This window comes from Nipponia nippon, unplaced genomic scaffold (genome assembly GCF_047370975.1).
Source record: "Nipponia nippon isolate SJK-2023a ecotype South Korea unplaced genomic scaffold, ASM4737097v1 scaffold_13, whole genome shotgun sequence".
Taxonomy (NCBI): domain Eukaryota; kingdom Metazoa; phylum Chordata; class Aves; order Pelecaniformes; family Threskiornithidae; genus Nipponia; species Nipponia nippon.
This window is the reverse complement of record NW_028262324.1, coordinates 4659535-4684850: the sequence shown is the minus strand read 5'-3', so window position 1 is coordinate 4684850 and position 25316 is coordinate 4659535. Positions and strand designations below refer to the sequence as shown.

At 54.1% G+C, this 25316-nt stretch overlaps 1 protein-coding gene across 10 annotated transcripts; it reads right to left on the bottom strand.

The window, feature by feature from the left end:
- Positions 1 to 2438: 2438 nt before the first annotated feature.
- ZNF341 (zinc finger protein 341) lies at positions 2439 to 25272 on the bottom strand. 10 transcript variants are annotated; one of them, XM_087749503.1, is made up of 16 exons: positions 21957 to 23559; positions 21628 to 21740; positions 19608 to 19718; positions 18345 to 18532; positions 17108 to 17260; positions 16175 to 16414; positions 14780 to 14975; positions 12867 to 12951; positions 11621 to 11811; positions 10462 to 10655; positions 9405 to 9613; positions 7874 to 7970; positions 6174 to 6306; positions 5623 to 5734; positions 4760 to 4830; positions 2439 to 3539 (listed from the first exon to the last, which is right to left on the bottom strand). In XM_087749503.1, the coding sequence occupies exons 1-16, from the start codon at positions 22055 to 22057 to the stop codon at positions 3025 to 3027; spliced, it is 2709 nt and encodes a 902-aa protein (XP_087605629.1). In that variant the 5' UTR covers positions 22058 to 23559; the 3' UTR covers positions 2439 to 3024. The 10 variants fall into 10 exon arrangements, with proteins under 10 accessions (XP_087605629.1, XP_087605620.1, XP_087605623.1 ...); XM_087749494.1 differs by lacking the exons at positions 21628 to 21740; positions 21957 to 23559 and adding an exon at positions 24813 to 25272; XM_087749497.1 differs by lacking the exons at positions 21628 to 21740; positions 21957 to 23559 and adding an exon at positions 21436 to 21599.
- Between the last annotated feature and the right edge of the window lie 44 nt (positions 25273 to 25316).

Genomic DNA, 25316 nt, shown 5'->3' with positions numbered 1-25316 from the left:
TGTTGTTGTTGTTTTAAATGACAGTGTTTTTTCTTTTCCTTTCCACAGAAAGGGCAGTGAGGCTCCTGGAGCCCCCACCCAGCTCTGCAGGGGCTGCCAGGACCTGCTGTTGGTCCTGTGCAGCCAGCCCAGCTGGGAAGCAGGGGACAGGGGCCATCACACTTGCAGACAGTCGCCCATCCTTTCTTCTGCCAGTCCCCCTGGGGCTGCAGCATCCATCAGAGACGTGCAGGACTCAGATCCACAGAGCTTCCAACGGCAAGAGCTGCACAACCAGCCAGCCCGGCCTCTCTTCTGATCAGGGACCTCTGTTACGTTATCTTACACGTAATCACTCTGATGTTTACTCTAAGAGGACAATCATTATGCTCAAGATAAAACTCGATAAAACTTGTTTCGGTTCAACACTACAACACATGCAAAGACGTAACAAGCAAACAGCGCGGCATCTTTCAGCCCCCATGTCCCACAGTCACATACGAGGCTCTTTTGTGGCTCTGCTTCCACTCCTTGAATTATACTCAGCATAGCCAGTGGAAGCCAGCTTCCAGCACCTCATTTAGACTGGCTGGCCTGTGTGCAGGGCTGGTGGGAAGCAGGGGCCGGAAAGGAAGGGCCAGGCCTCCAGATGGTGCCTCTGAGCTGAAGGAGTGCTGCACCCACATACCATCATCTCAAAATAGACCCGACTGCAGCGCCACAGACCACATAATGACACTGCATGGTGTGGGTACGGAGGGGAGGAAAAGTATATTTAGCAAACTATTTCCTGATACTGGTCCCCTCCTGTGAGTGCTAAGTATTTAAAACAAACATTGTGGGCAAATAAACTGTCCTTCAAAGCAGATGAGACATTTCACAGAAGCGCAGAAACACATAAGTAGGAAGGGCCGTCTGGAGGTCTCTGGCCCAGCCACCTCCTCCCAAGCACGTCCACTCGGAGCAGGATGCTCTGCCAAATTTGGAGTATCACCAGGTACTGAGATCACATGGCCTCTCTGCGGCCTCCTTCCTTTGACCACCCTTTTGGTAGAAATTGCTTTTTTCTGTATCGAGTCAGAAGCTGCCATGTTCCAACTTGTCCCTGTTGCCTCTCATCCCATCCCTGTGCACCTCTGAAGAGTCTGGCTCCACCTTCTCCACCCCCGCCTGTTAGGCAGCTGTAGGCAGCAGCAAGACTCTCCGTAACCTCTTCTAAAGCCTGAACAACCCCCCTCCTCCCAGCCTCCCCCTGTAAGCCCTGTGCTCCATTTCCTAACGCCTGCCAACAGCAGGAGGTACAGCAGCATCACAAAAAAGTGAAATGGGCAAAAAGTGAGTTAGGAAAGTGAGTGAGCAAAGCCAACTGGTGGTGGGACCCATCCTGACAGGAACCGTGTGACAGTCTTCCAGGGGTGACGGTGTAACCCATCGTCAGACTGGCTGCAGTCCGGGAGCACGTGCCACCAGGAAGACATGCCATGATGAGCACGGCACCAGCATGCTGTCTCTGCAAGCTGCTGTTTTTAAGATTTGAGCAAACTACACTGCAAGGAGACAGGGAGAGCACCTTGAGCTCAAGCAATGGGCTGGAGCTCAGGCAGGCATCAGGGTCAGGCCGGTCAGACCAGTAACGCTGGGCTGACTGCTCCAGCGGCCAGAAACACCCACTGTTTCCCAGACGGCAAGGCAGGGGACTCCGCACCCAGAGTTTCGGCACCCAGGACTGACTGAACCCGTGCTCTGCTCTGCGCCACCCCTGGAGAAACAGGCTGGAAATGCAGCATTTTGCATCTACAGACAACTTAGCAGCTCACCACACCAATTTACCAAGGAAAGCTCAGCTTGGCTAGCAGGAAGCATGGAGCAGGAAGCAAGCACGGGAGAGCAGAGCAACCTCCTTTACCAACGTTGCACAATGGTAATTTTCAGTTCCTGGGTTTGGTGCTCCCGTGCTGGCTTTGGGGCTCCTACCTGGGAAAGGAGAGAGGAGAAGCCAAGCAGACAAGAGAAATTGTCCCAGGGACACCGGACTTTCTTGCTACCTAACCACACCAACTCCCCACCTGGCAGTGACCCACTGAAACTACTAACAACTGGCCCAGAGAACTGAGCTAAGGGAATGCGCAGGCTGGGAAGCAGCTGACAGAGAAGTGCACAGAAGTACCCTGCAGCACCTAATCCAGAGCCGATGCTAGAAAACTGGCTCGTGGATGCACCACAGGTTTCCTGTGTGACCCTGGACAGGTCACTTCACCCAGGCCTTCATCTTCCCCGCTGTATACAGAAGGTGTCGCATTTAACTGTTACAAGGATTGATGCATTGATGTCTAAGGCACTTGGAGATCCTTGGATATGGAGAAAAACCATGAGAAGAACAAACACTGCGGAGAGAATACCAACCAGAGAAAAGAGCCAACACACACGCATGCTCTCACCCACTGACTCCACATGGCACATGAGGTCCACGGTGTTTATAACACATGTAGTACAGACAAGGTGATCTTTCTACTGATAGAGACAGAGAGGAGAAAGATACCAGAGATAAGTCTATCAGGGTATTTCTGAACAGTGTTCCCAAAGGATCTCAGGATGAACTTGCTTCCACTAGGAAGGATCAATTGTTTGCTCTTGGAAAGGCCACCCAAACACTGGGCAATACAGCTTTTAGGCCAGAAAAACCACAGATGGGACAGGCTGTGATTTGCAAAGCCACCTGACTTCAGCAGCTGTTTGTTGCAAGTTTGGGTGCTCCTTCTTCTTACCCTGATTCAGGGATATCAGTCTTTCTTGCCCTAGGCTGACCAGTGATGCAGAGGGACAAGAAATAATGGAGCCATTCTCTTCAGTGCCTTGTAGCCGTTGGTGGCTTCCAAGCAGTCCTCTGCCCAAGGATGGGAGGAGCAAGTGGAGATGAAAGCCATTCTCTCCCATATCCACCTACCTCCCTACAAGAGCTTTGGTCTTTTTCACTGGGATAAATTTCAGCACCAAGTCTGACAGCCCCAGCAGCAGCCCTCAGCCACACAGTGGCTCTACGCATTATCACTCCGTCGTCTGGATGTAAACAGGGACAGCCAGCATGGTGCAGGGGCCGTCTGAGGCAGTCTGCAGTTCTGCCAGGGCCAAATTAGATGCGATGCTGTTGGGCTGCCCAGGAACGACAAGGTCCGAGTCAGCAGCTCCTGACCCACCAACCACGATGGACAGGACTGCGTCCGACTCCTGGAACGGTTCTTTGTCAGGGCCACCTTCGGGGGGGCTTTCCCCAGCGGCACCGTCCTTCAGCTCTGCCAGACCCAGCTGGTTGGGGAGGGAAAGGCCCACCTTGCGCCCCCGCGCCACTCGCTTCTTCTGGGGCTTCCTGAGCTGCAGGTCTTTGTCCTTGGGTGAGCCCAGCCGGCACTTGTGGTCCTTCATGTACTTGTGGCGTGTGAAGCCTTTGCTGCAGGTGGGGCAGCGGTACTTGTAGTTACCAGTGTGCGAGCGCTGATGCTCTATCATGTGGGCTCGTCGGCTGAAGGACTTGTTACAGTACTGGCACTTGTGGATCTTCATCCCTGCACAGAGCATTGGAGGAGAGAGAGCTCAGTTAGAGACCCTGCATCCTAATGCAGATCTTCAGGAAAATCTGCACCGCACCGAGAGCGTATGACGGCTTCATCTCCTCTTCCCAGGAGATGTTCCCTGATAAAAGCTTGAAACAGCCACCTCCTCACCCAGGAAGCCCTATTCTTTTTCAGCTTGCTAATTAAAACAAACCAAAAACCCCATGGACTGAGAAGACATTGTGCCAGGCAAATTTGCAGTCAGAAAAGGGTGAGTGGCTACACCTTGAATGCCTGTGTTCAGGAAGAGCTAAAGCAATAGTTCTTGCCTCAAATAAGAGGATTAAAATATCACCAGAAAAAAATGTCAGGCAATTGTGATGAAAATGCAAAACAGTCTTAAACCCTGATTTTTTTTTGAGTGTATTTGCTAAGTAAAAAAATTTTCACTTTTTTTTTTTCCTCCCAAGTATGGGAATGTACAGTCTGAAACAAACCATCCATTGCACTGTCAGCACAGTCCCATCTGATCGCACTCTGCAGGGCTTTGGACATGACAGGCACAAGAAAAGACTTTCAGTTTTACCCCAAGAGACAAAAGTCAGAACATTCCCTAGGGCATGGGAATAAATTATTTGTCTTTATTAGGAGTGGGAGCATCATTTTTGGAACACGAGAGAAGGCAATCAAATCCCAAGAGATCTCCTTTTGAATGTGAGATGGTATTGGGGATGAGCGGACAGAGCACTCTGGATATTCATTTGATAGCAAACGCACCGAGTACTCCAGCTCTGCTTCTGAGTCATGCCAGCAGGCCCTGCCTACAGATTTATATTGCCTTAGAAAACAGCCCAAAGCTTAGACACAGCTGCAAAACGCAAGCTCACTTAAACAGCCCTGCAGCAACAGAGAGAAAAAAAATCTAAAGGTAATAAATTATCTTAAGAATTTAGGCCTATACCTGGGAAACACTGTACCACACGCGGTGGAAAATGCTCCCACAGAAGACTACGCAGTCGCTGTGTTAGCTGAGCGGCGGGTGGAGGGACACCGCAGGGAAAGCACCTGCAAGGAACATACTGCGCTTCTGGGAGTATAAAGCAGAAGCACTTTCACAGTTTTCTCTCTCGTTTCTCAAGCTTACTCCTTCTGTAACATGCTCCTGTAGTGCCACAGCAAATCCTAGCCACTTCATTCCCAACCACTGGCAGCATGGAGAGAGCTGCACTTACCCGAATGGGACAGTATGTGAGCCTTCAGCTTGTCAGGCCTGTTGAACTCTTTATTGCAGCCCGTGTGGCTTCTGTAACAACAACAAATGCTGGTGAGCAGCACGGATCAGCTGAGGATTGATGTATAAACAGATCCTGGACCATAAAGAGATCCACAACCCTTCTCCTTAGCAGCACCCAGATGGGTCCCTGAGTGCAGTCTCAGTAGGAGCTCCACTATTTCAGCCCTTCTGGAGAGGGGCAAGAAATAAACAGGCTGCTACAGGGACACGTGGCTGCTGCTAGACTACACATGGCCTGTGTCTTGCTATGAATGCTCCTAAAAGCAGCAGGTTCAAGATCTCACCTAGACAGAAGGATTTCGCAAGGAGCTACAAGGTGGTTGGAGCAGAGAGAAGTCAGTGAGTCTTGGTTATCTCAGAAGGCCCATGGCTGTGCCACGGATTTGGGGATGCACCTTCTAAACCTGCGTTTCTTTGGCTTGCACATGTTGCCAAGTGCTTTTTGAGACATGGCAGTCAGGGAGAGCCCATCATTCAGGCAAACTTGTGCTTTGTGCTCAAATAATACTCCTTCTCTTCCCCAGTGCTCCCCAGGTGCAATCCCCCAAGCTTTCCATGAAGGCAGGCATTATTTTACAGGCTTGATGAACTGAGATGAAATTATGTGGCCTCACGTGACAGGAACTGCGACTTCTGGGTTCCTAGTTCAACAGCAGACAGCATTCCGGCCTTCCCAAGAAGCAGTGGATTGGCAGATGCCACACATGTACCCCAGGATACCTACAAGAGACACTCCTTCCTTCCCAAACCCCACCCCAACCCCATTAAGACATGCCACCACATTGGAGACATGCTACGTACGAGAAGGGACATTTATATTTCTTAAAAGGCTCATGGATCAGCATATGTCGCTTGAGTTTGTCTTTCCGATTGAAGGCTGCATCACACACTGAGCATTTAAAGGGCTTTTCACCTGGATAAAAAAAGAGACCAAGAGTCAGGGAGAGTCCAGTCACACAGGGCTGCTCTAGTCACGTACAGGACTCACTCTGGCAGCAGTGCCACTCTCTGCTGCTCTATAAACTTCCCCAAGCTTCCCTACCCTGCCTGATGGGTAAACGGATGGGTACGATCCACACTGCACGCTGCTCCTGATCTCCATGGCCAGCTTCCTTAGCTTCTGCAACCGTGGGCAGTGGGGAAGCCACCTCTGTGTCCCACTTCTAACTAGTGCAGTACTGGGCATGAGGCTGAACCAAATCCACACATTTCTTGAATCCATGTTACTACAAATGACTCATACACTCAACTCTGTTACTCTGGTTATCAGGAAAATAGCCAGGGCATTACAGCATGCAGCAAGGACTACGATACGGAGATAGCGAACACGGTAGTGCCGGGGGAGCCCGTACCCGAGTGGATGTGGGCGTGCAGCTTGAGGTAGTGCTCCCGGCGAAAGAACTTCTTGCAGATCTGGCACTTGAATTTGCTGCCCCCACCATGCGTGGGGATGTGGCGGCGCAGGTACCTCTCGCAGGGGAACACCTGTTAACACATAAAAACAAGGCTAAGAGCCAGCAGCATGCAAGGGACATCACTGAGCCTGCATGGCCATGGGAGGTGTGGCCTGTATAAAAAGCATAAACAGCTCACGGTGACTGCTCTCTTGGAAAGGACGCACTGAGGAAACCTTTAGTTTGCATAAGGAAAATACAGATAGAGCTTTTAACCAAAAAAAAAACCCCAACCTGAAAACAACATCTTCTTATCCTTAAGAAACACATAAGCTGAAACCTTGCTGCTAAGTTTTGTAACACCATACTGCTGAGGACCAGCAACCCAGATGGATGCCCACTGGAATCAGCAGTAGGACAGGCTGGGCAAGGACCCCCAACACTACCTTCCCACAGTGTTACCTTCAGTTTGTGCTTCCTGATCATGTTACCGAAGTCTTTATAAAGCCAGTATGAATGATTCCTTTGGCTAACAGGAATATTAAAAATACCCAAGCTAAGTGAATTCCTAATGAGGATGCTGCAAGCACACATCTGAGGGGAGCACAGGAGAGCCAGGAGTTCTGGTACCCAGGACTGTGCTCTTGCGTCTCCAGAAAACAGCAATATTAGTAAGAATACAAACAGAAGTAAAAAATACTGCTGCAGATAATGGGCTTTCCAACCCCTATGCTGCATGCTGAAAGTCCCACCCAGGCTCATAAGGGCATCCGTCACCTGGTGGGGCAAGTGGAGGGAAGACAGGTAAAGAAAGACGGGTTACTAACCATGGCAGGAGTGCGTTTCCCCTTCCTGAGCTACCTCAGTACAGAGTGGTCACTCCTTTCAGATTGCCCCTGCCCCCACTGCAGGATTTTCATTTCCTTTGCTATAAACAGAGGAGCAAGGGTCCAAATTTTAGTCTGGATTTCAAAAAATAATTTATTAGAATTAAAATCCCACAAAATTCTGCCCCTCAAACCCCCTCAGGGGCTGTGCTGAAGAGAGTATTTCCAGCCAAAACCTACCCAGGCATTGTTCCAGTCCCAGTCACATCACTCAGACAGGTTTCTCTTTGCCAAGGACACAGAGCACTCATCCAAAAGAGGGGAATGAGGGGGAACCCAGAGGCTTCTGTTGTGACAGGAGGACTGCAATGGAGGTGCACGAGTTTCCCCAGGACCTAGGGCTCTTCATGCCCAACCTTCCAGCCATGGGTAGCCAGCCATGGTGGGTCAAGGGCACTGCCGCCACTCTAAGTCTTCCCAAAATCAGCCTCGCTCCTCCTGGTACACTTCCTTTTAAGAAATAAGGACAGCAGCCCAGAGCGTGCAGTCCTGTGCTGTTGTGGGAATAAGGGAGCTCCCCTGACAAATTCTGTTCGGCAAATGGGACCCAGGAGAAAAGCCAGCACTGCGGGGAGGAACATGCTCTGCGTGAGAGGCCAGAGAGCTGGAGGCCAGGGGTGGAATCACCTCTGTCTCTCTGAAAAGCACCTCATGAGCCTGCCAGTCCGTACTGAGGTAGGAAGGGAGAGGAAAGGGAGCCGAGGGTTCCCATCCCCCTCAGAGCCCTAGCTACATGTCCAGGACCGGCTCAGGCAGCGGTCACCCACCCACCTTCTGGCAGTGAGGGCAGGGAAAGTTGTGCGTTGCTGTCTGCAGATGGTGCTCCAGGGCTTCCGGGGTGGAGTACTTATTTACACACTTCACACATCTGAATGTGGAGAGAAAGGACAGAGCCTGTGAACGAGGCTGCCGCCAGCAAACCCCACACCGCAGGCAGACCCCAGGCAGGGCTGCCCAGCCCATTCACCAGCCACCTTCCAGGTTGATTTGTGGTAGGGGCGGTTTGGTACAGACAATAACAACATCCAGGTGCTCCGAAACCTCAGCAACCCATGTGGCCAGATCACACTCACACTTAGCATCCTTCATGAGGGGGAGATGCTGGGAAACTGGGTGGAGAAGCCTTTAAATTGCTAGTGCTCTTCCACACAGACACCCATGGGAGCACCCAGGGACCCGAGCACATATTCCACATTGCTTCCTCATGGAGACAAGCCTTAAGTAAAGGCTTCACTTTACTTAAAACACCTCCTTCCATCTTCATTGCACGAAGACAGCAGCTCCCAGTGAAGGAGCTGAGAGTGGGGTCACAGCAGAACAGCTGGGGCAGCCACAAGGTGACACGCTCCCATGTGGGGTTTCTGGCGTCTAACAAAGCTTCGGCTCATGCCGCCATGTCTCCGAAACCACCTGGGCGCTCTCCACCTAACTCACCTGTTCTCACATATCCTGGTAGCATTGCTGCTGGAGACCTCTGCCAAAGCTGACTGATAATGGGCAGTGGGGACACGCATCATCAGCAATGAATACAGAGGCACTCGCACCGTGGATCTGCTGTGAAACCCCTTTTCCTTAGGTCAGACTAAAACCTCCTCAAACATAAGCAGGGCTCTGATCTCAAAGATCCCCACTAGCAAGCTACAGGATGAAGCTCCACAGCACAAGGATAACTAGAAATTATGGTCTACGCAAGAAGTAGCAGATATTTATTCCATGAAGCTCCTAGGTGATTTCATTATCCTCTGGGCTTCCTACTCTTCCTGTTTGTCCCTACAGGCATTTCAAAAGCTCCAAAGAGCTCTTGGTGGAACTCCTCACCCTTTCCCTCTACACTAGTAGAAAGCCTTTCCCAGGTAATAGAACCCTTCGCAGCAAAGGGATAGGAGAAATAACTCCTTTTTTTCTGGGCACAGCCTCTACAACCCGCACTGCCTTTGCTGCAGGTGTTCAGAGAATCACAGGCTGGGAATGGGCTTCTCTGGGTCTCTGACCCAGCCCAGTGCGGGTTCAGCTGGGCCCATCTCACTCTTGACTGGTGATAAGAGGACTTGCAGTGATGAGATCTTCCCAGGTAACTGATCACGGCCTTTCACTGTCTTTCTGAAAGGTTCTTTGCATTCAGAGTGCTTCGCCCTAGCAGCCCAGTGGAGGGGCCCCCCATTTGCCACTTGGGTGCCCATGAGAACCGCAGCCGCTGAACACGCGGCCCCCTCTTCCCTTTAATGTCCCCACCACTCTCAGCCAAACACACTCTGCACCCACTCACTCCTACAAGCCTTGTGAGCACCGATTGCTACTGTACTTGTACACGGCCACGTCCTTCTTGGGGCTGTGCTGGGGCAGCAGGCTGTGGGAGTACTGGTGGACGCCCAGCTCGTAGAGGGAGGGGAAGTCCTTGCTGCAGAGGTGACAGCGATAACTCAGCTCCTCCTGGTGGCTCTTGATGTGCTCAAGGAAGGACTCCAGCTTCTGGAAGGTCTGAGCACAGGTCTTCACCACACACTTGTACACCTGGGAGAAGAAGGGAGAGTGACTGGAGTGGCATATCATGGAAACAAATAGGGAAAATCCTCTGCCAACAGACAGAGTGGCCTTCCTTTTTGGAAATCGTTGCCACTGGTCATTTACAGAGAGGGCCCACTGCCCCTTGACCCACTGTGCTGGAGAACAGCTGAGCCGATGTTATGAACAAAGCAGCACCGTGGTTCCCAGAGCATCCCACCATGCCCACAGCCATATTAGCGCTCAGTCAGGGCACAGCAGTGAAACCCTGCCCTGCACTGCAGCAGAACACAATGTGGTGGTAAAACATCCCCTTCCTCTGCTGCCTTCCTCAGAGGAAAATTCTTTAAAGAACAGCACAGAGCAGCTCAGCATCAAAACGTGGCTGACAGCTCCTGGTGAAGACAACGGCAGAACCTGCTGGGAGTTGAACGTTCTGCAAATGCAGATTGTCAGGGCACTCCCCTAAGAAAGCAAGGGGGGAGGAAGTGGTGTTGGTGTGAGCGCCTGAAACCACTCGAGTTGGTGAGACCACAACACCCGACACCCCAGCGGTGACTGTCCCATGACCTGAGAGCTGTCACCTACACTGAAAACTTTGGACTTCGCTTCTTTGCTTCTTCTCTAGCCACCCAAACCTGCTCGGCTGACTTCTCACTCAGCGGGGTGGAGGCAGTGGAGCTTTTCAAAGCCACCCAGACCACACAGCTGCAACCTAGACATGCAGAGAGCCAAGCCGCATGCAAAGCGCTGGCAGCTTTACAGAGTAAGAGGCTTAGGACAGACGGTGGGAGCTGGTGCGCTACATGAAACCCGTCCCAATCTCGCCACCGACACAGGACACCCTCTGTCCCTACCTGCTCATTCTTGTGCTGTGTCATGTGTGATTTGAGCTGGAAATAGGTGTTGAATTTGCTGGGGCAGAACTGGCACTGGTAAGAGCTATCGATCAAGACAACCTGCTTGGCTTCCAGCTTGCCTGCCTCGCTCTCGTCCAAGGGGCTCATGTCTTGGGGCGGTTGTGAAGTGTTCCTTGAGGGCTGAGTCAAACCTGGAGAAAGGGAGAGAGAAAGTCACAGCCTGCCATGAGACAGCTCTGAAAGCTGCTATGCAAGTGCCATGCTGCCAGGAAACACCAGGCCTGGCTCTGGGGCCAGGCTCTTCCTTCCTTTCAAAGACAGATTCTTTAGATCAGATGAATCTCAAACTCTAACAGGGTAGTTTTAAGTTTGTCTACAGATTATCAAGGGCTCTGACTACTCCATCTTCCTCTCCTTGACCCATTCTCTTTCACCAGGGACCTAATTGTGCCCTGTGGTGCAGTCAGCAAGGCAGGCCCCTACCAGGGAACCAGAGCCAGATTTACTCCCATCTCTGGCAGGAGACAGGAGGTAAGATCCAGCCAGTAGCTCGTAGTCCATGATGCCTGCACGGAGCAGCTCCAGTGGGGCCTTGTCCTAGACATGACCTTGTCACAGTGTTCCCTCCCCTCCCACTGGGACTGAGGCCACCAGCTGAAAGAGTACCCAGACACAGTCTGCCAGCAAGAAGCTCTTCTCTGCCTCAAGTATTTTCAGTTGGCCACCAGGGCCAGACCAAGCCCAGGCATGACTGGCACATTGCAAACAAGACAGAGCACTGGGCTATGTTAAGCCACTGGCTTGTCCGGCCACTAGAGCAGAGCTGCCAAGTGTGGCTCATGCACTGCCAAAGCTGCACCTGCCAAGGTGGGAGAAGGGGGAAGATGCCTCGCTCTGTCCCCGTGCACATACTGGCACAGTGTTTGGAGCCACTGCCTCCACCAGCACCTGAATCCACTATGGCTTGGGGTACCCAAGAATGCACCTGCCAGCAGGAATCTAGCAAACGTGACTTCTCTAGTGTGTGCTGCTAAACCCCACGGGAGGAGTGCAAACAGCACATGCAGCTCTCGTCTCCCCTCCCTCCGGGTGTGGAGGTGCAGGCTCCTCACATCCCTGCTCTGCCCCTAGCACGTGCCATCCCCGGGCAGCAAACCTGTGTTCTCCTCGTCCTCCGGCTGGTTGGGATTCAAGGCCATGACCTGCACCGTGATGGAGTTGCGGGAGATGGTGCACCCCAGCCCTGGGGGCCACACTTTGTGGGTTTGCATGTGCTTCTTCACATTTGACTTCTGGGCAAAGGCTCGGCCACACACGATGCACTGGAAGGGCTTCTCGCCTGTGTGACTGAAGGCAGAAGGCACCGTATCAGCAGCTGGCAGAGAGAGGAGGCAGCCCCCAGGCGCGGACTGCGGTGGGGTGGCTGCTGCAGGACTGCACTAAGCACTCTGCTTGGCAGACCAGCACCTGGACCAGCCAAACAAGGGCTCTGAGACCTGATTAACTAGAGAAAAAGGATTGCGAGAAGCCTGGGGAAACAAGTCTGGCATACAGACAAAACACTCGCAAGCTGGGATGACAAGAGATCAAAGGGACAAGTGGGAGAGGAAAAGACCTCTGCCACATCAGGGCATTCAGTGTCGGGGTTTCCGCATGGACCTCGGGGACCCCATCACTTTCTCAGGTGTACAACCCTTTTCTTCCCTGTCACCCCTCCCTCCCCTACACACGTCTCTTCTAGCTTGCAGCCCCCTGATCTCCCTGAACCTGCTCTCCCCTGTCCACAGCAGAAAGGTCCTTCTACCCTGCCCTTCTGCTGCAGGAGAAAGCAGACTCTAACACATGGAGTATGTCATGTGAATAGTCCAGGCCGGGAAGGGGAGGAAAACACCACTTGTTCCTTCTCATCTGTCCTGAGTCCAGCAGACTCCGCTGGGGGAAACTCTGAAGATTTCAACTGCCTCCTGCCAGAGAAGAGCTCTTTTATAAGAGCTCCCCATATATACATGAGCTTGGCTTATGGCTTGCTAACACCAGCAAACACGAAGGCTGCAGTTTGCTAGGGAGGGAGAGAAGAGGAAAGGGCAGAGGCAAGCAGTGGAGATGATGCTGCTCCAGTGATCAGGTGACAACAGGTTTGGCTTTTAAGGTCTCATCAGCAAGGAAAACAAGTCTCCAGTCCCAGCCCATAATCAGCAAGATTACATCCCTGATGCAACCTTCACCCCAGCCGCTGGGGAGGTGTCCTGGAGGAGGGGGGATGAAAGATCACCGCTCAGCGCAGCACGGATTCTGGGACATGACAAACACAAGGTCTACTGGACTGTGCAGACTCCCTCAGCGGGGCTGTGCCCACCTCCACCCCAGCCACTCTGCTGTGTCCAGGCTAGCGGCACCGTTACCTTCTGATGTGCTGCTGCAGGTCGAAGTTCTTGGTAAAGGCCTTGTCGCAGTAAGTGCATTTCAGCTTGGGGGACTTGGGTTTCCCTGGAAGAGCAAGAGAGCACACAGGAATGAGATCGTGTGGCACAGCCCTGTCCCCCCCTGCACCACAGGGCCCTCACCCCAAGACATGTCTATTCAGGACCAAGAATAAAGGGCTTATGAAAGGATAATTCTATGATTCTATGATAAGATCTGCCTGGCCAGATTGGGGAGAGGTTATGGGCACAAACACATACTTAACGTAGCCTGAGCTAACTCTAGAAGTACCAAGAAGAGCAGTAGTGGAGGGGGCAGGGCATACCCTTCAGGCATTAACTGCTCCAGGGATCCTTCCAGCTGTGCTAGAAAGCACCTGCTTTAAAGGCATGTGGGCACTGGGAGAAGACACAGCATTAGTGAGAGGAAGGGCCCCAGTTCTGTCTCTCTCCTATGAACTCACCAAGGTCAGCATCAGCCAGAGCACATGCATATTTCTCCCACCCAGAAGATCAGTCAGTCACATCTTCTATCTACTATGATGGGGTATAAACCAATGGAAAACAGCAGAACTGTGGGCTGCTCTAGGAAATGCTGGGCTGAGAGCTGCAGCCTGCATGATCATTCACACCTCTGCAAATAACGTTAAAACCTAGCATCTGTATGGTTGTTAACTCCAGAGACCCAGCCTTCCTGGGGAGGAAGGCCACGTGGCTTTCCTCCGCCTCACCCTGGGACCTCCCTCCTCTCCCAGCTAGGTGTGCCTGCATCACACCAGCAATGGGCAGGCTTGGCCAGCAGAGGATCTGACCCTCCTCCATCCTGTGATGGGGCACGCCCCTGTCCTGCCTCACCTGGGGACAGGCGTGTTTTCTTCATAGGCATTGAAACACAGGGCAGGGACAGGTCAGCTGGGCCCTTGAGAAGGGAGTCTTCAGGGCCAGGCCACATCTAGCCCACTGGCCTTGCAGCTGGGCAGTCTTCCTTGGGTTAAAATGGACCGAGCTCTGTCCTGGTTTCAGCTGGGATAGAGTTGATTTTTCTTCCTAGTAGCTGGTATAGTGCTGTGTTTTGGATTTAGTATGAGAATAATGTTGATAACACACTGATGTTTTAGTTGTTGCTAAGTAGTGCTTACACTGGTCAAGGACTTTTCCGCTTCCCATGCTCTGCCCAGTGCACAAGAAGCTGGGAGGGGGCACAGCCAGGAGAGCTGACCCAGACCGGCCAAAGGGCTATTCCATACCATATGGCATCATGCTCAGTATATAAACTGGGGGGAGTTGGCCAGGGGGCAGCGATCACTGCTCGGGGACGTGCTGGGCATCAGTCGGTGGGTGGTGAGCAATTATATAGTGTATCACTTGCTTTGTATATTATTATTATTATATTATTATTATTACTACTATTCTATTTCATTTTACTTCAATTACTAAACTGTTCTTATCTCAACCCACGAGTTTTCTGACTTTCATCCTTCCAATTCTCTCCCCCATCCCACTGCGGTGGGGGGGGTGAGCGAGCGGCTGCGTGGTGCTTAGTTGCCAGCTGGGGTTAAACCACGACAAACTCTAACACCTAACTTTGCAGGATCTCCCTGTTTCAGGTGTGATCCAGTAAGCATGTAGCTGCAGAGATTTAGCACAAGCTTGCCCATGCAGTAGCACAGTAACAGTCCTTTCACGTGCGCTCAGAGGTGACAGACAAGAAGCACATCCACACTCTCGCCTGCTCTTGATAGCTTTGTGCAAGACATTGTGTTCCTTCTCCGGAGCTGCATGCACAGCCAGTGCCACGCCACTGCACCCGGAGAGCCCGTGGCTCAACAGTCCACTATGGGATAAGCCCACTGGCCTACAGGTTAGCGCAGGGCAAATTCTATAAGGACACTTACCTTCCTGCAGCCCACTCTCGTTTTTACAGCGCCGACTTTTGGCAGCGGAGGTGGAATCAAAACCAACCACGCCGCCTCCTCCTGCACTGGTCAAAGGTGTGGGAGTGCTGGTGCTCTTGGACTTGAACCCCTGCTTCCCAGGGCTGTACATAGGAGGAGAAGGGTACACAGGACTTTCCACACACTGGCTCGGTACCTGCAAGAGTGCAATTTATCAGAGGAAACAGGTTTGCTACACAGAGTCATACTGTGCCCTAACGTCCATTTCCAGCAACATTTGCCATACCAGGCTATTAGTCTGGCTCCTTTTTCTGCCTCCTGCCAAACTGGATCGAATTTCTGGTTCACCAGTCCAACAATGTGCCTCTAAAGAAAATTAACACCCTGACAGTGTGAAACTCTCTTGCCGAACATCACAAAGCATCCAGGAGTTATTACAGCAGGAACAGGACAGCAAAGAAGCTGAAGGAGCCACCTAATCCCTCATCTATGTCTTATGCCTAGAAGAGTTTCTCATCCCTCCGGAGCAGGTTACCAGAACGATCACCACTGACTCTGTGGGTTCACACCACCCCTGAAGGCAGGGATCTCCAGGCCCTGCTGCCTGCCCCGGCAGGACTGCAGAAGGGAAGGAAAGCACAAGAAAACTCCAGGTGGCAAAGCACAGTTGTTTACATCAGCACCAATATTAGAAAAGGATGCTTAGAGAAAAAGACAGAGGCATCAGTCTGGGGTGACACGGTTTGAGGGCATTTCTGTTGCCTACCCTGATAAATTAACACAGAGCACTAAGTATCCGACGTCCCTGTCCATTTCTGACCACTGACACGTCCAGATCAGATGCCAGCTACAAAGACAAGGCTGACAAACCTCTGTTACACCCAGTAGTTTCCACTGTGAATGGGAATGCTAACATGGAGGCTGTGAACAGCTGACCCACTGGTAAATCCACCCCTGCCTGAGCCTCTCTTTAGAAGAAGCTGCCTTGTCAAGCTTGCTCATTGATATTCAGGTTAATTTTTCTCTCCATTTAAGCCTGCAGTGCACAGGGTGCTGCTCTGCACCCCTCTGGGAGGTAAGCCCCCCTCACCTCAGCTCCCTCTCACTCCCAACACCTGCAGGTATCCCTCAACCACAGCAGACACTCTCCTAAGCCCGTGCCAGCCAAGCCCCCCGACCCTCTTCACCATTTTTCTTGTTCTCACAATCCCTGTCATCTTGCAGACATCCTTCCATTCAGTACCTTCTCCCAGAGGAAATAATCATCATCAAATAACCTAACACATGTTCCCAGACTCTCATTCTGCATTTCCAGCCCAGGCAACTCCCGAGCAGCCTTGCTTGTTAGAAGAGGCCCAGGAGGACGGAGCCCCTGTGGACAGCCCCTGGCCTTACCTCCATGGGCGGATAGGGCTGCATCCCCAGCGTCTGGATCTCCACCGTGCTGTTTGCTGCCATAGGAGCAGGTGCACTGTACACTTCGACCACCCCGCTGCCGCCGGCGCTGGGCTGCCCTGGAGCCCCCATGCTCGGGGGGGGAGGCGGCGGAGGCTGAGGAGGGGGTGGTGGCGGGGGAGGCGGAGGCGGGGGGGGCTGGGAGAGGTAGCCAGCCCCAGCGTGCATACTCAAGCTGCTCTGAAACCAGAATAGGGACAGACAGACAGACAAGATGTTGAAAATGCAGCAGCAATGAGTTGGAGGGGCTGCTCCCTGACACACATTACCAATCCCAATGCAGAACAGCACCTGCAGGAACAGCAATGATGTCTTGACACAACACAACACTGTCCAACTGCCAGGCTGGACCAGACTGTGCTGGCCTGCAGAGGGTTGGCATGACCTGCCGGTAGACATTGTATCCTCCAAAACCCAAGTGCTCAAGCCCCACTGCTTTTTTTGCTTTTCTTTTAAAGCTTTTAATCCTTCTGGTTACAAAAAACATTTTCAGAGCACGGAGAGTGTTATTATATTTCAGGGCTGGCCAGCCCCGGGCAGAGCCCAAAACAACCATCCCAGGAGGAGAGGGATCCATGGAGCAAAGTGACAAGGGCTCTGGAAGCCAACCATTATATTGGGGCTCAAAAGCTGGAGAGAATATGTTACAAAGATTTGGGCATCCAGCAACAAGGACATCAAGAGAGAGCAGGCCCTGGAGCTATCCTGTCATTTATCCATCACTCCTTCCCGAGCCTGGCTGTCATGTTGGGAAGGTGCCCAAGATTCAGCATCGAAGCAGATCTCTGGAGTGTGATTTACTGACGGGACTCTCCTGCTGTGCAAGCACAGCCCCATGCAGCAGGACTCCCCAGGCCCACAAGTGCCCCTTACCTGTGCTGGGGGCTGGACCGTCGGCATGGGCTGGTCCAAGGATGTAAAAGCAGACATGGCCGACATCAGCACCTCATCGCTGACTAAGATGTTCCCTTGCACCAGGGTCTGGATCAAAGGTGATGGGGGAACGGTGATGTACGTAGAAATTTGCTGAAAGAAAAAAAAGATGCGTTGTTGACCAGCAACAGGACAAAACAATAAACAAAAAATGATGACACTGCTTTTTACTGAACCTCGGAGTCTCTGCTTTCAGCTACAGCTTCCTGCTGAGTCCATGGTAGTTTCCAGCCGTAACAATAAGGCAGCTCCAGAAATGTTTTTCAGAAAAGGAGGTAAAAAATATCACAGTGGCTCGGGAAAGTGGCCACTGGCTACAATTCAAATCAGGGGTTATTAAACAAGATCTGCAGGACAAACTGGTCACAGACAAGTTCAGGCCTTTCCTAGGTGCTTCCCCTAGCTAGGGAAGGTGGAGAACTGAGGGAGGCTGCTCTGGCTGCAGATGGTGAATGACAGGCTCATCTCTTCAGACTGGAGTTAGATTATAGGAGGGGAGAGAGGCTGTCCCATTTTCTGGGTGGAAACAACTTGTGTCTGCAGCCCTGGGCAGCACCATCCACTGCCACTAAGTTAACTTGAAAAAAGCAGTTGGTTCGAAAGCACTTCAGAAACCACCACGATTGCAGGCACAGTACATGTCACGCACAAGGGATTCACTCCTGAGAAGTCTGTTGGGAAGGAGAGTTATTCCAGAGAGGGTACTCCCTTAACGCTCATCACACGACATTATGTGGGCTTATCTGCAGGAGACCGAGAAGAGGGATGCAGGAATGAGGCTGCTAGACACTGCCCTCCTCTTCTGCCCACGAGCCAGACCATGGCTCAGGGGACAGCGAGAGCCCTTCCACCCTGAGCACCACACAGCGTGCAGCCAGGCATGTGGCCAGCCTGCCAGGCTGTGACACTGAGGCTCTCCAGTAGAACCAAAGCCTGGCTGTAGCACAGACAATATGAAACCCCTCCTGTCCTGGAAAAAGAGCTATCAGACACTTGTGCTGAAGGACACCTCACTGCAGAGGACCAGGCAGCTTTAACCACGAGGTCAAAAGCCAAGACAACCACAACTGAGCTTCCCAGAAGCTCATGAGGCATCATTGGATCTGAGGATGACCCAGAGCAACCCCTCCCAAACCACGGCGACAGAGCAGTAGAGCCTCTGCCCGCAGAACGGTACCTGCCGGCTGGTGCTTGGAGCCTGCTGCACCGATGTGATGGAGGGGGTGTACACGCTGTTGGTGGCCAAGGAGACCGTGGAGAGAGAAGGGGCATTTCCCTGGCATTGCTCTCTCTTGTGGGTCATGAAGGCAGGCAGCGAGTTGAACTGCTTCTTACATTTCCCACAGAGGAACACATCTTCGTCATCTGCAATTAAGAGGACCAGATCACTGCTGTAGGCTTTCTTCTGCACAACCACAGGAAAACAGACACCTTTTGGATCTTAACACCTCAAGGACATCATCATCAGGAGAGATCAGCTGCAAGGGCCGAACTGTCCCTCCTCCCCAATCCCAAGCTCTCCCTTAAAGCCAACTGATGCGATTGAGCCCATCTCAGCCCTGCTCCCATGTACGAAACCCACCGTCTCCCTGTGACAAACCGAATCCCGTTGTCTGTCTTCTCATCCCAAAGACATGAACAACCAACCCAGCCTTGCTCCTGTAGCACCCTCTGCTTTTAGTCCAACAGCTTCTTCCAAAGCACCTGCATTATGCCGGCTGAGGCCGATTTTATCACTCAGGTTGCAAAAGGAAGAGAAGTAACTTGGATCAGGGCACAGAGTCAATGGCAGCTTGTATTCAAAAGCCGCTCCCCCCAAGACTGCTGGTCTTTGGCACCTCTGCTTGATATTAGAAGCAGAAAAAAGACAACTCAGCTACCATGTCCTAGATGAAATTTGCAGCGTTAGCAAACCACACAAGCACACACCATTTTGCACTTGATCCAGTCGGTCTCACAAGGCTGTACCTCCTGTCTGATTCACAGCCTGAAGTAGAACATTTCTGGGGACACAGTATAACTCCTCCAGAGGATAACTCGGTATCCACCCAGCGAGTCCTGCTCGAGCACCAGTTTCCGTATTCATTCACACAGATGAGATACTCAATGACTGGAGTAGTCGTACATCCCCAGAGGATAAGGAATGGCTCATTAAATAAAAAATGTGAACAGTAACAAGCACTAGTGGCAGGAAGAGCGGCTGCTCCCTCCTTTCCTGCATTTATTGTAAATGCACAGTCCAGTCCATTGCCATGACCAACTCAATTGGGTGCTTACCCCCTTCCTCCTGCTCTGCGTAGTCCTGCTGAGGGCTCACAACGCTTGTAGCAGTGCCCTACACCTACAGCCGTTCTGCCGGCTGTTCTGACAGTCATGAGAGTATGCTGTAGCAAGAAACCTGCAGCCCCTGCCCCCCTCTCCCAGTGCTACCAGGACTCACCCATCGACTGGATGGCGGTGGAGGAGTTGACGTTTTGAGCAGATGGATCCGTCACACCTCCTTGACCATCCAGTAAGGACTGCACAGCCAGCACCGTCTGATTATCCATTCCTGAAAGGAGAGACAAGCACTGATGGTAAACCTTGCCCGGCCTGAACATGGAGCGCTCGGGCGCTGGGAGCTCGCTCACAAGTCGTGGAGGGAAGCCGCTTGCCGGCTGCTGCTGTTTTCTCCCACAGAGCCACTCTCACCTTCTCATCCCCCACTACTCCACAGCATTAACTATCATACTAAAGCAACACTCCCACCTGCCTCCCCACATTCCTTCGATACAAGGAGAAGAAAGGGAAGAAGGGCAAGGAAAGCCGAATGAGGACTTGGTTTCAGGCCAAGAGAGGAAGGATGCTTACAAACAACGGGTGAGCTAAGAGAAAAGAGCTAAGAAGTAGACATTTGGGGTGTCACAGGCCAGAGGGGGTAGCAGCCTGGGTGGATCTCCCTGGGGACCCAGTGTGATACAGCACAGACAAGCTGCTGAGCTTGCTGAAGACAAAGTCTTTGGTGTGCAGCAACTCTGTCTCAGCAGCAGTGTTAGAAATGCCTCTCTGTTTTCAAGATCAGCTTTCCCAGATCTGATCAGACACAGGGCTATGAACTGCAGGAGGATTTACATACAGCTTTAAGAAGGAAATATTAAACGTGGGCTCCTGGGAGAGATGCTTTGGGGGGGACCCGCTCAGCCACTGGCTGCCACCCCGGTCCTGGGACATGCAGGAGAGCTGGACTGTGGCTCCTTTCACTCCCAGTGCCGTGCTCCCCCGTGGGCACCTTGCACGCAAGAGCTGCCGGTTGCTCTCTCTCATTTCCATTTCCCTCGGTACTCTACGAGCGCACACATCCCCAGACAGATTTGTTGTCAGAATCGGCTCACTTGCTTTGGCACAAATATTTTTCACTGCAGCGAAAATGTTCTAAAATGTTCCAGATAAATACAGGGGACGGGGACTGCTCATCTAGGGAGACAACCTGGCCAGCAGCGTGTGACTGGCAGATTAAGCCCGACACACTCTTTCTTTTTAGAAATCAGATGTAAAGACAGGTATAACAACCTGATTATGGGAAAAAAAAATAGCGAAAAGGGGGGATTTTTATGACCACTCCTCCCTACCATTCCTTTATGACAAGGAACCCACGAATAAAACAAATGGCATGCCAGGGTTGTATGTTATAGCTTGTGGATTAAGGGAGAAAAGGAAAGGTGGGGGGTTCTTAGGTTGCTTTTCACTTTTCTTCAAGATCTTTGCAAAACAAAACTGTAAAGCTCTGAACTCAGAATTACGTGCTGCAGTAAAATCTAGCGGTCTGATCTTTTCCAAGCAGTGAGCTGAGGACGGTTCCTGATGAGAGCTCACTCAGCAAACAGCACCAGGAAGGACAGTGAAACGCCATAACAGATCACAGCATGAAGGAACAGCGCAACAGAAGCAACCACCTCATCTTCCCATCGCAGGTTCCTCTTGTCATTTTAAAATTTCTCCTGGACAACTGGGACGCTACCTTCCTGATGGGGAGCACCCATATAATCCATGGCATTTTAAAGACACTCTAAACACTCATTACTCCTGCATCTCCAGTGTGAAGCAAGCAAAACTAAGACTCCATGAACACCTTTTTCATCAATCACCTTTCACCAAGAAGAGGTTGCAAACGCTGCACGTGCCCTTGGGAGAGAGGAGAGCACCGTTCTCCAGCTGCTGGGGAGCGGAGGGCACAAGCAGCTACTAGAAAGCAGCAGATCACACTACTTCACACACTACCATAAAATTACCATCATGCCTATGGGAACCCTTTCACATAAATCACACGGAGGCACCGCAAAGCTGCAGGTCCAGTTCTGCAAGCCTTCGCTCGCGCGGAGAGCTGCAACCAGCCCCGTAGGACAGCCCCACCGGCAGAACGCTGCTGGAGCACTCCTGGGTGGATCTTCTCATACTGACCAAAGCCCTGCTTTAAAATATACCTCCTCTTCTACAAATAACCTCCTGGTCAACTGCAAAGGCAGCGCTGCAGGCTCCTGTTGGCACATCCAAACCAGAGTGTGAAACGGAGCAGCTATTCTTCAGCAGAAGTAAGCTAGCAGGACACAAAAGAAAAAGGGGGATCAAAAATTCAGGTTTAGTATACTATGGGGATAATTAAGAACAGCTTGGATCAAGAATGCTACTCTTGATGTGCTTGGCACCAGACAACTGGGTTTCCTTCTGGCACATAGCCAGATCTTCCAAGTAAAAAAGCCAGATGATTGCCTCCATCTCACTAGCAGGAAGAAGCCTGAGGAGAGGCCAAGACCTGAAGACAGGCGACAACGATGCAGCAGTATTGTCAGAGTTGCATTCAGCCTTCTGCTGGAGAAAAGCGGCCCAGGACAACAGAAATATGTTGGTCTTCATTCATTTGGCAATTTGCACAAATGCCCACAGAGTCCCTGCAGTTTCACAAGGTAAATGCACAATGCCACACTTGAAACAGAGGGAAATCACCAAGTTCAAGGTTTAGTAACCCATGAAGACAAGTGGGCAGAGTTACTTGGTTACACGGATGCTGTTCACGGCATAACCATGCCATGATTACAGCCAGCACCCGTCTGCAGGATGTTCTTCACAGTCATGAAACCTAAAGAAAAAAGCCACCTCTTCTCTCCTGGCAGCAGCAGGCTTTCCTCAGAGCCTGACAAAAACAAGGTGCCTTGGGGAAGCCAGGATAGAAGTACAAGACTACTGATTTGTGCCTTTTTTTCCCCTTTCAAATTTCTCTCAGTTTAGAGAGGGAAAGACTACCCGTTTCACCCAGGTGCTACTTCTCCCTCAAGCCCTGAATTTCATGCATTGAGTCTTTTTTTCTGCGGACACGAGCACCAGGTGCTTTGGTGGCGGGTGAAGGTGCACCTCTGCCCCACAGCACCCGCTCAGGACACGGCTGCTCTCAGCACCACACACGAATGCCAAGTCGCCATCGACTTGTAATCAAATCGACAAGACAAAACAAACAAGCTCAGCTACTAAAAGCTCCCAATTATTGTGAGCTTAAAAAAAAAAACAAACACGCTTTTTTCTTAATTTGCTAAAATGTTTTGCTCTCCTGAATTCTGTGAGGAAACCCAGACAATGAGGAGCTGAGAGCAAGGAGGAAATAGGGAACCTGATTATACACAGAGCGCTGTCAAACACACAAAGTAACCTGACAAAATAGAAAGAAACATTTCTTCTTTGCTCTTCTTTCTGCCGCTGGTGCTGTTTGCAAAGCATAGGGCTACAATCCCGATGCAAGGCCTTTCAGTTAGCGGTGTCCCCCCATGTAAAGGAAAATATGCGTGTAATCCAATTTAGGAAATAAATGCCTTGCGAAATAGTTTTTCTCCAACCAGGCTGACCCTGAGCTCAGTGTCAGACTGCCACCGCTTAGCACCTCCAAGGGTCCCCCCCGGATGGCATCTGCCTGTAACACACAGCGTCTCAACACTAAATTGAGGACAAACGCGAGTGCGACCCAGTTACCTGCACAGAGGACAGGAGCCAGGCGCTGCCCTGGCTGTGCTGGAGAACACTGATCCCCCCTACAAGCAGGGGCCAGCACCCACCCAGGGACCACCCCCAGGGCAGGCGGGGAGCACGGCACATCGGTGGGTCCGGCAGCGCACGCCCCGGGGTGCAGGGAGGCTGGGGGGACCCCAGCACGCAGGGCATGAGGGTGCCCTGCTGCACGGTGGTGTCCCAGCGTGCTGGGCACAGGGATGGGGAGCAATGGAACGGTGAGGAGCACAGGAGTGATGGGAGTGCCCTGGGGACTGGTGATCACTGGGCACAGAGACGGGGGTGATGGGAGTGCCCTGATGAGCAGGGCACAGGGACAGGGAGGCGATGGGGCACCTGGCACAGGGGCAGGGAGGCGACGGGGTGCCCCGGGGTGGGGGGCACAGGGGCAGGGAGGTGATGGGGTGCTCTAGGGTGGGGGGCACAGGGGCAGGGAGGTGATGGGGTGCTCTAGGGAGGGGGGCACAGGGGCAGGGAGGCGATGGGGCGCCCCGGGGTGGGGGGCACAGGGGCAGGGAGGCAACGGGGTGCCCCGGGGTGGGGGGCACAGGGGCAGGGAGGCAACGGGGTGCCCCGGGGTGGGGGGCACAGGGGCAGGGAGGTGATGGGGCACCCCGGGGTGGGGGGCACAGGGGCAGGGAGGCGATGGGGCGCCCCGGGGTGGGGGGCACAGGGGCAGGGAGGCGATGGGGCGCCCCGGGGTGGGGGGCACAGGGGCAGAGAGGTGATGGGGTGCTCTAGGGTGGGGGGCACAGGGGCAGGGAGGCGATGGGGCGCCCCGGGGTGGGGGGCACAGGGGCAGGGAGGCAACGGGGTGCCCCGGGGTGGGGGGCACAGGGGCAGGGAGGTGATGGGGCCCCCCGGGGTGGGGGGCACAGGGGCAGGGAGGCGATGGGGCACCCCGAGGTGGGGGGCACAGGGGCAGGGAGGCGATGGGGCGCCCCGAGGTGGGGGGCACAGGGGCAGGGAGGCGATGGGGTGCCCCGGGGTGGGGGGCACAGGGGCAGGGAGGCAACGGGGTGCCCCGGGGTGGGGGGCACAGGGGCAGGGAGGTGATGGGGCACCCCGGGGTGGGGGGCACAGGGGCAGGGAGGCGATGGGGCGCCCCGGGGTGGGGGGCACAGGGGCAGGGAGGCGATGGAGCACCTGGCACAGGAGCAGGGAGGCGATGAGGCGCCCCGGGCGCCGGGGTAACGGGGACTGCCCGGTGCACAGGGCACTGCGACGGGCGACGCGGGGCCGCCTCGAGGCCCAGGGAGAGGGCGGCAGGGGTGCCGCGGGGCCGGGGGTGACAGGGGTGCCCCGGGGAGCCGTGCTGGCGGGGGATGCCCGCTGCGGTCCCGCCGCCGCCGCCGCCGCCGCGCGGGGCCGCTCGCGCCGCCCGCCCGCCCCGGGGGCCGCGCCGGTGCGCGCTGCCGCCGCGGGAGGAGCGAAGGGGGAGCGGGGCGCGGCCCCGCGCTGCTGGGAGCCCCCCGCGCCGCGCCGGGCCAGGCCTCGCGGGGCGGCCCCGCCGCGGCCCCCCGTCGCCGGCGGCAGCGCGGTGCGGCGACGCTGGGCGGGGCGGGGAGCGAGGCCCGGCGCGGCCCGGCTGGGCCCGGCGCGGCGGCTCCGTTACCTTCCAGCGCCTCGAAGATCGCCTGCGCCATCTTGGAGCCGGGGCGGCCGCGACCCGCCAGCCGGAGCGGGCACCGGGAGCGGCGCCGCCGCCCGCCGCCAGGGGGCGCCCTCCGCCCGCGACCGGTCGCGGGGAGGGCGGGGGGGGCGGGGGCCGGCCTCTGCGGCGGGGCCTGGCGGGGGTCTCGCGTTTAACTGGGGCCGCGGCGGAGCGGCGCCTCTGGCAGCGCCCCGGGGGTGCGCGGAGGCCGGGCCCCGCCGAGGAGGGCGGGAACCGCCCGGCGGCTACACCCGCCCCGCTCGGGCTCCCGGCGCGGCGCCCGCGAGGGCCCGCGGAGCCCACGTCCCGCGCCTCCGCCGCCGGAGGGCCGCGCCCCCGGCCCCATGACCCGCGCCGCGCCGGGCCGGGCCGGGCCGGGCCGCGGGCCGACAGCGGCGAGCGCTGCCCCGCCGCCGCCCTCAGCGGGAGGGGATGGGCGGGACGCTCCGCGCGCCTCCCATTGGC

Coding starts and splice junctions, on each gene's coding strand:
- ZNF341 (XM_087749503.1), bottom strand. CDS start 22,057: ATGAAGACCAACATATTTCTGTTGTCCTGGGCCGCTTTTCTCCAGCAG. Junction 16,415..17,107: donor CGGTCCAGCCCCCAGCACAG/GTAAGGGGCACT, acceptor TTCTGGTTTCAG/AGCAGCTTGAGTATGCACGC. Junction 10,656..11,620: donor GGAGGACGAGGAGAACACAG/GTTTGCTGCCCG, acceptor CCCTTTCTCCAG/GTTTGACTCAGCCCTCAAGG.